This window comes from Megalops cyprinoides, chromosome 6 (assembly GCF_013368585.1).
Source record: "Megalops cyprinoides isolate fMegCyp1 chromosome 6, fMegCyp1.pri, whole genome shotgun sequence".
Lineage (NCBI taxonomy): Eukaryota > Metazoa > Chordata > Actinopteri > Elopiformes > Megalopidae > Megalops > Megalops cyprinoides.
In genome coordinates, this window is record NC_050588.1 from 12,988,741 (window position 1) to 13,001,315 (window position 12,575).

A 12,575-nucleotide genomic window follows, 5' to 3' on the forward strand; every position below is an offset into this window, starting at 1 on the left:
CCCTAGAGTCAAAGGTCACTGCGTGGGCTGTCAGCTCAGCCCAGACAGAGATCGATATCTCCCTGCCACGGCTCTTATGCCTCTTTCCACAGCTACGGGTCCATGTTCTCCTGTGGAGCAGTCAGCATAGTCTCAATTCCTTCCATTCCAGATGAATTTGCACCTTACTGCATGACTGTTCTTCCAGCTGTCCCGAAAATCTGTCTTTGATGAGCATTGGCTTTAGTCTGATATAAAGAGCCCAGCGGATTTACTTCGAGTATCAGACATATTGATATTGACTGAACTGGAACAAGTCTGCCCAGGACACACTGGCTTTTTGGAAAAAAGAATTCATTTTATCAAAATGTTCAGTCATTCAAATATCACACCCGTGTTTTTAAATGAAAAGGGACTGAATATTGACTGTGATTGTTTGTCAGCCTTGCTGCAGTGTAAATGCCTTTCTGTCTGTCTTTTTCTCTCTTTTTTATCTCTATTTGCCTTTCAGCTGTAACTGGTGCTGAAGCAGACTTACCGGTAATCAAAGGACCCATCCTGATCTTTCTGATCAACCGAGTCCAATGGAAGGTCTTTCTTATCCCTCACTGGAAGAAGGAACAAAGAAAAAACAAGAACAGGAATATAATTCATTTTCCTTGTTAAATTTTCTGAAGTAGAGTGGTGCCTAATGGGAATATTGTGGAACCCAAACCTGTCATAACTGGATTACAAATACTAAGGAGAAAATTTTAGCATTTGCTTCATTTGCCTGCACAGCTTCTGGTACCTTCTGGTACTGGCAGTGATTACTCAGAGGAGCTTAAATTATCTCAACATGGAGAACTAAAACAGAAAAACACAAACCAAGAAATGGGAGTTTAAACTTAAAACGGACTGTTGAGAAAGTTTAAAGTCATTAACATTGTGAGATTTTGCTAGAAAGTACAGAGCTGGAAAAGTTGTGTCTGCCCTTTGGATTGCCCGTTTATGTTCACTTATCCCAGTGTACAATGTACAATTTGTCTTTCCAAACTACAGAAGAGGGGAGTATTCAATAGCATTCATTTCTGCATTTACACTTTTCCATTGTTGCTCTCCATTCTGAGTGCTATTCTAAGCCCTTCCTTGTAACCATTATTAGTACCTAGAAGCTGTGCATCTAATACTACTAAAATCAATCTGGTTTTAGTCCACAGTAATGTGCTGCTTTGTATTTTACTGCTTTTGTTCCCACAAAGACTCCTTAACATCTTTTTTAACATAATCACGCTCTAACCCATTTCTAGATCTCAAAAAAGGCAGTAGTTACTCCTCTTAAGCGTATACTACCAGTACATATAGGACTGAAAATGCACAACCAAAGGATGAGATGAGAGATGAGATGAGAGCCACTTCTAGTGTAAACACAGTCAAAACACTTAACCTGGCACACCGTTTTGACCTTTACTCAGATGTTAGCCTTTACTAATAATATTATTTCAAAAATGAAGCTGAAATTGAATGAGCTTAAGGAACAAGACAGGAGAAGTGTAAAGGCCCACAGTCAGGACACAGGAAACAGGGCTCTGTGTTCAGGGTGCCGCGGAGGCTCGCAGGGTGTGGTGAAGGACCCTGAAGGGGTCTGAGTGACGCTGCTTCCTCACCTGGGTATTTCCCTCCTCGACTCCTCTTGATGAAGCAGACAATGAGCAGGATGAGGACCAGCAGCGCGATGGCGCACATCAGCCCGATGAACCAGCCCTGCGTGGCGATGTCCACCTGGTCCTTACTGTAGGCTGTGGACCGCAAACACAGCACGCACACGCACACACACGTACGCGCACGTGTGCAGGCGTACACACATACGCACACACACATTCGCACAGACACATACACGCATGCGCCAAACACGTGGAAAGAAAAGATCGACGTCGGACAGAGGGAGAGAAGGAGAGAGAGAGGAAAAAACAGGGAGAAGAAAATGAGTCATCTGTGAGGCCATTTGAACACCTTTGGAATCGTTGCAAAAGCACTGCATTTTAAAAACAGACATTATTTTTCTTGACATCAGGTCCATGGTGGCTCCTTTAATGAACAGTAGAGTGAAAATGACATGCATTTCCTTCCAGTTCCAGGCCTTCCTGCAGTCTGGAAAGTGATTTTCAGCTTCACCTCCATCACAAGTCTCATGATAAGATGCTTTTTACCGTATTGTTTTGATATGCATTCTTCAAGCTCTGAAGTAAAATGACAGATTATCACATTTTCTACATCCACAGATGAATGATTTCACAGAGGTTTATACATTAGACTAGAGACACTGTTAGTCCACAGCATGCTCTAAGCCTGCTCACTGATGAGAATGAAGCTTTCAGTTGTGTCCCTTCAGGCAGCTAATCAAATTACCATTTGGTATTCATGAGCTTGAAACCCATTGTTGAATACTTCTGCATTGCTGCCTCTTCGAAGCAATCAGGATGTAAGATAATTGAAAACACTGAACCCAGACTTGAGGAGGTGTATCTGTCTGTTATCAACCTACAAGCCCAGGCATCTGTCAAACAGGGACTGCCAACCCAGCAACCAATGTGCCAAAGAGGTGCTGATTTTCAAGGGCCTTGTTTATCAAAAACATCCTCATGGACTTAAAGCCAAGTTACAGACCTGAAGAGAACAAAACGGTTTGAGCATGAAGTTATGAGAGCTGTCAACCTGCATTAAAATACACAGGTAGATACCCTGCACACAAGGACACCTACAGACCATGGTGTGACCTTCATCGCTACTTCACTTACACCCATTGGCATTCCTAGCAGTGGACGACAATGGCCCACGGTTGTCACAGTGTTAGTTGAACTGTGCACTGAACAGGTTCCACCATGTGAGGGAGGTAGGACAGATTGGGCCTGTTGGACCCACCCCCCCCACCACCAACAGCTTGCATCCCCTGGCCCAACTCCCCAACATGCATTAGACACATTTTATTACATTTACTTTGCAGATCTTCAGAGCAGAGATGTTCAGAGCACATTACACAGCTGACAATGTTTGCATGTTATCGATTTATTCAGCTTGGTTATTTTCTGCAGCAATTACAGTTAAGCGCCTTGCCCAGTGGCAGTGGGGACAGCAGCACCCCACCTAGGGTTCGAGCCAGAAAGCGTTAGGTTACGGGGCCTTCACCTTACCGCTAAGCCGCCCCTGCCACGGCCCCGGCCTGCCTCACCTGCACTAGTCTCAAAGTGGACGTATTTGCTGCTGATGCTGTCGTGCTCGTGGGAGTACACGCGCAGCCGGTACCTGGCCCCCTCAATCAGCCCCGGTAGCTTTATGGGGGGCTGCTGTTTGAAAGTCATGCTTTTCATCGTCCCGTTACCTTGGGGGGAGGGGAGACACAAGAGAGGTGGCGATCAAGGTGTGTGGCGGGGGGGGGTGGCGTGGCCTGCCGAAGTTTCTACAACGCGCGGCTCACTTCCAAAGCAGGCAACTGAGACTGCGGGGGCGCGGCCTCTCCCTGTAGGCCTGCTTGATTGTCGGGACAAAGTGTCGAGATGAGGGGAAAAATCAGAGCAATGCTGCTGGGAAGTCAGATGTGGGAGGTTATCGTTTTGTTCCTCTTTTTGATCAGTACAGCAGACTGAACCCCCATCACCATGGATGATTCTCAGGAGAGAAAGGACATGTTTACTGGGGACAGAATAAACAGTTCTGGGAACAGGTGTATCATATGCAGAAACTGCGGTGTGCGAACACGTCCGGGTTGCAAATTTCGGCTCACTGGAGTCGTAAAACAGCGGGATCTGTTGCTGTGAGGCAATGCACATAGCTGTTTGAGCTGTTCTGCTCTGCGGTCGTATGCCGTTTCCTCCTGAGAATCGCATGGTGCTCATTAAAAGGGAACAAGAGTTCTAAGGAGGTAGGTTGGGGGGGGGGGGTGGGGGGCGCACCATATCTCAATTACCTGCACACCTCTTTTCATCTCAGTGAAAAAATACAACAAAGCCTTTGCCTAAAGCGGCGATCCACTTTGTGCAAAGGGGGACAGGACACAGAGCGCCTCCTCGCAGGCGGAACGCAGTATGTCCTTTGTGACATCGATGAGAGTACCACATCATCGGACGGTGGGTATGATGGTGTGGTGTTCTGTTGATGTGCGGGGTGGTGAGGTCATCACGCACCATGCTGTGCAAAAGCAGTCCCTCGACCCGCCCAGAGGCACCTCACCACAAAACACATGGTCAAAGGGCGGGCTCTGATACAGCTCTGACCACAACACAAATACCCCTCTCTGAGCAGGGGGGGATAGAAAGGCCACTGCCAGTTAACACTGAATCATTTCACATGTCTCACAGTCTCAGCTAATGGAATTCTCTGCTCCAGCTGATGCTGGGGAGAGCTTCGGAAGGGTGCTGCATTCCTAATAATCCGAGTCCTCTCCCGCGAGGGACAGCAGACGCCTCATGCTACACACACAGGCAGAGATCCCACAGATGCGCCTTATCTGTGCATGTTAGGGTGCGCTCTCAGTGCTAACAGTAAGATAAGGCTACAGTCAGAAAAGTCCTACAAGTTGCGTGCTGTGACAGCCGTAATGAGCTTGTCAGGAAGCAGAGTCAGGGAGTGGCCCTGCCTGGAGTGCACAGCCTCATCTACCTTCATGCAGCATGCAGCATCTGATAGGTGGGCAGGATGGGAGGAGCTACTGATAGCCTGGTGCTCAAGGTGGGAGGAGCAAGTGACATTTTGGCAGGAAATGGAGGGAGGAGAAATTCATACACAGGGAAGAGGAGCAACTGATGGTCTTGAGAGGAAGGAGCGACTGACAGCCAGGCAGTAAGAGGAGGGTTACCTAATGAGCTGGCAGAGCTCCCAGTACCTTCTGTCTCTGACAGCATATCCAGGATAAGTCTACTCAACCCCAGTTCTAACCCCAGCCATTTTGTGAAAAAGGCTGAAACTGATTCAAGGTCAGTGCCTTGGGGCAAAATCTACCCACATGAGTGACAGCAAGTGTGTGTGTGTGTGTGTGTGTGTGTGTGTGTGTGTGTGTGTGTGTGTGGGAGGGGCATCTAAAGGCAGAGGGTAGAGGAGGTCTAAGTCCTTGTAGCTGACTTCAGGGTGACTCCAAGCTGCTATATCTAAATGGTAATGCACACACGCTATTCTGAGTTTCCCAATTCAGGAAAGGAAACATGTAGTTGGGAGGACTGCAGATCTCCAGAAGCTGCTTTGGGGCATGTCTAGCTTCTGACTGTGTCTGCCGATTACATCACCGAGCCTGGCAGTCAGGCAAGCATCTATCTATCTCCAGCCAGCGAAAGTGCATTTCTGACACACGACCTTGAGTGACAGAAATAAGACAACCCCCCCCCCCCCCCCTCCCAATCTCCTTCAAGCCTCTGCTACAGCACTCTCAATCTGCAGCGCCTCCAGTTACAAGGTGTCCACAAAACCGCAGGAGCCCAACAAATCTGCCAGTCTATTTAGCAAGGAGTGCTCATTCCTGGGGCCTGAAAGGCCTGTTATGACAAATCACTTAGAGCCGTGCACCTGAGAGAAATAGCAGCCTGACAAACGATGCAGTGGCTAAAAGCAGGAGTGGGTGGAGCAAACATGCTGAATGGCAATGAGCGGACTCAGATTTCATGGATGAGAGGCACAGGATTCAAACAACGGCAATACACTTTGTCCTCAACTTTGAAAGACAAAATATTTAATTTTTTTTTTTACTACTTACACAACATTCTTTCTTAATTTCAGCTGTCCCCAAACCAATAATGTTGTGTAAGAAATGAAAAAAAGAAATGGGGGAAAAAAAAAGCAACGCTTGCTTTACCCCAATTTAAAGACAAAGTGCTTTGCTATTAGGCTAAATACAGCCAGAAAACACATGAGATCTGAAACAGCATGTCTTGGGAGAGTTTATTAGTATCTTTCAGAAAAAAAACACATGAAGCATGAGTCTTTTCCTTGTTTTGATCTTTGAACACCTTTTTTAGAATTTAATTGAAAATTTACTGAGTAAATGTGCTTGACTTAGAGCAGCGTAATCACCCCCTGGTCAGATGGATATTAATGAATATGCATACATTTATCTCAGCATGTACGCAGTACAGTGGATCAACTTAGAGGGCAGAGAGTGTGAACTAAATTCTGTCAACCATTCTTCAAATACAATGATTCCCTTCTTTTCTTTTTATTTTAGAGCATGCTGGGATGTAAAAAATGACACTTTCTCTGCAAAATGTACAAATGAGTTTCAATAAGGCATGTGGTAGGCAAATTGGTGCCGCTTATGTACGGCTCGACCCAGCATCTCTTTTTTTTTCTTCTCACTCTGTAAATCTGCTTCTATTTATGGCGCTCTCACTCTCTCTCTCTCTCTCTCTGCCTCTCGAAAGTCAACACACCATCTAAAGGGAACTTTCACGGCTGTTGAGGAAACAAAACTCCATCGACCCATTCCTGTAGGGAGACTGAGTTTCTGAAACTCACTGAGCAGACCTGACAGGCCTGTCGTAGGGGGGCTTTAAACAGCATGGATTCTCTGCAGTAGAAATGGTGCTTCAATAAGCCCACACATCAATAATTCAACTGCAATGCTATATAACATGCTGTTCTAAGTGACAGTCAGTTGATGTAATTCCTCTCAGGTAAACTCTGATCTGTCCAGCCCAATTGGATGAATGTAATAATAATAATAATAATAATAATAATAATAATAACATACAATTACTGAATAATGTCCGCTTACTGACATCACTAGAAGTGAGTCAATGGATACAGTTCCTGGAATCTGGGATTATGTAATGGGAATGAGGTATTTGATTTCCCATTTTGGCTCCTTAGGACAGTGGTTCTCAAAGTATGTGTCATAATTCACTTTTGGGTCCAAGATACTTTTGAGATCGAACCAAAATTATGACTACAAATAAGCATAAATACATAAAATATTGTAAGGGAATTAAAAGCACAAATGTGGCCACTAACTGTGTAACAGGATATTTCTATGCATTAACCATAAATTTTCACACTTGCAAGAAACAGACCACATTTTTAAATAACCAAATGACCAGTGATTGCTGTTAGAACATGTTACAAATGAGTTGGCTGTTTATTTGTTAATGCACACATAATGATCTTGGCCAATTTCTCTTTCAATGCGGATCTCCATTTGAGAAATGAGAAACACTGCCTTAGGGTGTGAAGTTCCCTTTTAAAGCCCTTCCCACGGTACCTGCTCCAACCCCTCCCCCTTTTCCATAGGACTATCATGTTGCTTTCTTACTTTCCAGAGTGTACTCTAGCACAAACTCGCTGCTGTCGACAGGGAAGTTGTGCTTCCAGCTGATGTTAGCATAGTCACTGTTAGGCTCGACCGTCAGATTCCAGATCTCTCGTCCGCGAGCCGCTACACAGAACACATTGGAGAGGGAAATTAACACGGCCATCAGGGAAAGCAGGACACGCATAACAGACAGACACAAGCAACCAATTCAAATATGCTGCAAAGAACATCCATGGTCAGACTTACAGGAGCTGGCACACACCAACTGAGATGTCGGTTTTTATTTTTAATTTGGGACAATGGTTCTCTCTATATCCTAATTGCCTGCTCTTCATGGAACAATGTATTGATATGGCATCCATGGGAGATCAATTCTCTGCCCTTTTCCACGCTTGAAAGCCACATTATAAAGCTGAAAGGGGCTTACTTTTGATCAAAGGAGTAAAACCGCCAGCTTTCTTTTGAATTTGTAAGACCAACACCTGACTGCACCCTTCAAGGACACAGCTAATTGAAGCCATGATTTTAGATTACCCCACAGTTGGCCTGAGTTCTCTGGGGGCAGACACACACGGTGCAAGCTTTCATTATCACGATGATAAGTCAGAGGTACAGACTTAGTAAAAACGACCTTTTGAAACACGAAAATTATGGTTCAGAGCCAATCCTGAAGTTTTACCCAAATGAGATCATCCCAACTTGTGTGTGTATGTGTATTTTCTCTCTCTCTCTTTAGTCTTCAGAGTTGGTAATATATTTATGGGTTTGTATTGTTAGCCTTTTTTCCTACTGTATTATGTTTAAATTGGCTTTTAAGGACCCCCTTGAAAACAAGATTCCTCACTTCAAGGTTTTTTTCTTGTTAATACAAATACAAAGTAAAGGTTGAGATTATGTTCAGCTGCATAGAAATGTACCACATTCACCTAAGTTTGTATAATATGTTAAATGATGTCATATTAAGTATTTTTTAAAAGTTCAAAATCTTGTACTGCACTGTTAGTAGATTGCAGCTGGCTATTTTGGTGTTGAAACATAATGTCCTAGGCATACCTTGTGGTCTACGGTCATAACACAGCACAGACCAACACATAGCCAGTCACAAACAATTAAGAGAGAATTTGTCTTCTTTTCCCTCACAGGCTTTTACGGCAGACTAATTTCTTAGGCTGCTGCGCTGGTGCTCACAAAAGCTGGCTGCACTGAGGCTTTTGTTGCTGCTTTGACAAGCAGTCTACGACACCTCAGGACCTCCCCTGCTCTTGCAGGTGGCACAAAAGTGGGGCGTGGCTTTGTGGTCTGATGCGTTCTGAGAAGATGACAGAGTGGAGGATTGCCTCCTGCAGCCCGCTGTACACGTAAAATGAGATGAGATATTGTGGCTGAGGTAGTGGCTCCAGAAAGTCCTCTCTATCTAACATTCACCCAACTACACCAGAACCACATCCTCCCATGCCCCCATATGCACGTTGAGACGCAGCAGATTTAACATCCAACATGGACGTCACCTAGAAGAGGGACAACCAACGTTTTGGTGAGGGGGGCCAAGTTCCAGAAGTTTTGCAGAGGAAAATTTCTCACTCATGTAGTAGTCGCACAGTTGCACTGCCAACACTTTGAAGTAGGAACCGCTCCATCATTCATGATAATTCCTCATTTCCTTGGGCAAAGAGCATTATCTTTGGCTGCTCTATGCTTCTTTTGGTTAGGACTGAAAATCTGACGCACACAAAACATGCCAACTTGAATCTCAAAATTAATCTGAGAAGATTTGAGGCACCATTAAGTCAGCTCATCTCAGTATTTCAGGTATTCCAGTATTCATTAGGCAAGGTTTACACTATATATTTACCCAAAGTAATGAATGATAATAATATGTGACTGTGTGTGTGGGGTGGGATGGGGTGTGCAGAAGAGGTGGGTCTGTGACAACACCCTTTGAGGTTACAATCGACCCCTTTGATAATCAAGCTTTGTTAGCCCCTAATCTAGAGGTAGAGGTGCGTTATCAACTGCTACTGGTGACAAATTTTGTTATCATTGATCACGCCATTTCAAAATCAACCGAAGAGGAATGTTCGACTCTTGCACATGAAAGTCACCACAGCTACTGGGTAAGCTGTGGACGTCACTTCTATCTCAGTGCATCATGTAGGCATACAGAGGGACGTGGTCAACACAACACCGGCCTATGGTGAGAGTGAGGGGATTATGTACCCAGTACATCCGCACGCTTGGTTGTGACAAAGGTAGCAGCGGTAGTGGTAGTAGTATTGGTGGTAGTAGTGGTAGTGGTGGTACTCGTGGTTGTAGTACTAGTTGTTGAAGTGGTAGAGGGAGTGGTAGGAACAGTTGTGGGCACCAAAACATCTGTGGGAACCACTACAGGAGATGGGAGGGGAGAGAAAAAATAAAGTTAACAAGGAACACAGGGGAGAAAAAAACATGTACATACCACCAGGGACATCGACAGCAGCAACAATTCAATGACTAGATGGAATTCCCACAACTACTGGCACTGCACATGCATGATGGACTCATGGGATAATTCATATATTTTTGTATATATGTCAAATATTTTAAAATCATGTACAGAAAGAATAAACTAAAATGCACCTTTTTCATAGATACTTTTTGTGACATCCATAAGTGAACACCTACGCTTTTAGATGTAAAAAGGCAATTGAAAAATGCAATAATATCATACCTTACTTATCATATAATGTAATTTTCCTACATTTTTATGAGATTTGCTATAATTTTATTATGTACATAACTATATGATAACATTTGTTCAACAATACATATTCATGATAATATATATTATTTTATACATTATATGATTACATTATCAACACATCTTCATATTACAGGCCTAAAAATACATTAATTTCATATATGGCACTGTAATACATTCAATTAATTCAATAAGTCAAATTTGGTGAACTACAATTATGCTTTTTCAGGCTGTGCTTAAACATGGAAGTTGCCTTTCAACGTTGTGTGTCACTGCCCCCAAGTGGTGAAAACTGACTATAGCTGCAGGAGCATCAAGTTTTGTTCAGAAAAAGATGCCCATATTCACAGCGCAGTGGTAAAGCATTGGCAGTTCTGGGAAATCCATAGATTCATAGACTGACTTCTGGTATATGATGGCTCGGATAAGCTTGAGAATGATCCTCAGCAACCTGAACTGTTACCATGCAGCAGATACTGGGCTTCAGGAATACAGGATTCGTGGAACCCACAAGAAACGTGTTTCCACATTGTAGATCCCACCTTGGCTTCACGCTGGAAGTACCCTAGATTCCCCCCCATCCTGACATGCATGAGTTCCTTCTCTCCCTGCAAACACCTCCTCCCCATGCCATGCAGGCTGCTGTTTGCCCATTCATCTGCAGGAAGCGAGAGGCAAGAGAGAGAGGAAGCCGCTGACGGGGTTGGTGCGGCATGCCGTGCAATAGCAGTCCTGCCCCTCAGACACAGAGGGAAAAATGAGATTGGGTGGGGGGGGGCGGGGGTGTGAGACAAGTCTGGTGCCTGGAAATGGAACTGCTGTGCAAGCCTGCTGCCTGAGAGCCTCGTGACACGACAGCTCTTCTCACGTCGAGAAGCGCCCGGACCCTGTCTGTCTAGGTCTTGCTTGTGAACTCAGGGCGGCTTGACGCGGGTGGCAGAATCATTCGCAGTGCCCTGCAGAACATCTCAGAAAGCCTCTGTGCAAGTTTCGGCAGCCAAGAGCTTAGAGCACCCTTACCTTTCTCTCCCTGCTATCCGAGCGTTTGCCACAGGGCAAGCAGGCTCGGCGCCTGGGGACAAAGCGACGGCTCGGGACCGGAAGCGCAAGCGTGACAGCGGGTGTGGCGAAAGCGGGCGTGCAGCGTGACGCGCCTGCTTCAGAGGCGCGGGACGGGATGGCGAAACCGAGGAATGGAGGAAATCAACCGCAGCGTGATTTCTCGTGGCCTCATTCCTCTGCCCAGGCCGGAGTGAATGCGGCTGACATGCAATGGAAGACTCTGGGCTCTTGGGCCACCAGATATGACAGCTTAGCTGTTCAGACCCCGCCTCCAGAAGGAGGGCCATGGGTGTACCTCTGATCCCTGTCTCCACCTCTGACTGCGTGGCCTACACACTTTCAGCCTTTCACCCAAAGGCCAGCAAAAGTCCTGCCCACCCCAACTACAGTGATGTAAGCTTAATAGCAGCTATATATAGTCACAATCACTGTACATTGTACACTGCTGGTAGATACTTGCTACAGGACTTTCGAATGTGGGAGGCACACGCACACGCACACGCACACACACACACACACACACACACACACACACACACACACACACACACACACACACACTCTCTGCATTATTCCTGACTCTTTGCTGAGAGTAGACCATGCAAAGCCAGTCACCAGAGAGAAACCGTAGGTGGTCAGGCCAGGACCTCTCCGTGGTAATGCAGTGCCTATTTCATTACATTGCGTGCGGAGAAGAATGATGTTATCCTAGCAAAGTGGAAGTGCATGCTTTGAGTGGCCAGAAATGGGCAAGCCACAGGAAGTAAGAAGGAAGTGGAGAAGTGCCGTCAGGGGTTGGAGGTTTGAAGGGCTGAAAGAGCCGTATCGCAGAGAAGTCTGGATGGAGGGATGGGTAAACCATATGGTACACCTCTCTAAACTCTGCTGTTTCCAACATCAGACAGAAAACAGGTCCTTAAGGAAATCAGTGTTAGTGTCCACAAACTCTGTAAATAAAGTTGCACATACCTATTCCATATTTTATGTTTTTCTGCATTATCTGTACAGCTCTTAACAATCTCTGCTGATACTGGCACATGATATGAGTATTCATGGTCAGCATTTACAACTTTCCATAATGACTTAAAATCCCAGTTATTCTCAGACATTTGAAAAGATTTTCGTACATTCTTTGAGCAAACGGTATAATCACTGTATATTTCTGTATAATTACTGTAATGCTCTGTCATGAATCAATATAATGATGGAGAGGCAGTTAAATCAGCTTCAGGATTATCAATCAGCATTGTATTAACAATTGTCCAGTTGTTGACTCATTACTATAACTATAACTACAGTAATTACTTAAAAATGCCTCTGTGACAGATGTGGAAGGGTTTACTCCACCCGTGATGGCACGTACAGACATATAGACACAGACAGACAGACACAGGAAAAGGGATCTGTTAAACAGACAGTGCAGCTGGGCCACACACTCAGCCTTGGTTGGTTTCAGTCAGTCCCCCTACCAGAGAGCAATAAAAAGCAATAATTTTCAAATGATCTGAAAACCATCCATTCTACAAT

At 45.0% G+C, this 12,575-nt stretch overlaps 1 protein-coding gene across 21 annotated transcripts in view; it reads right to left on the reverse strand.

Moving 5' to 3' along the window:
- Positions 1-12,575, reverse strand: part of nfasca (neurofascin homolog (chicken) a) — a 90,265-nt gene that overhangs the window by 10,565 nt on the left and 67,125 nt on the right. For 14 of the 21 annotated variants that reach the window (XM_036531279.1, XM_036531289.1, XM_036531299.1 and 11 more), the window contains 5 exons: positions 9,467-9,631; positions 7,250-7,372; positions 3,188-3,337; positions 1,626-1,757; positions 518-587 (listed from right to left, as the gene is read on the reverse strand). In XM_036531279.1, coding sequence (XP_036387172.1) covers positions 518-587; positions 1,626-1,757; positions 3,188-3,337; positions 7,250-7,372; positions 9,467-9,631 — 640 coding nt within the window. The remainder of the gene's footprint in view (positions 1-517; positions 588-1,625; positions 1,758-3,187; positions 3,338-7,249; positions 7,373-9,466; positions 9,632-12,575) is intronic. The other 7 variants (XM_036531296.1, XM_036531295.1, XM_036531294.1 and 4 more) reach the window with 3 other exon arrangements.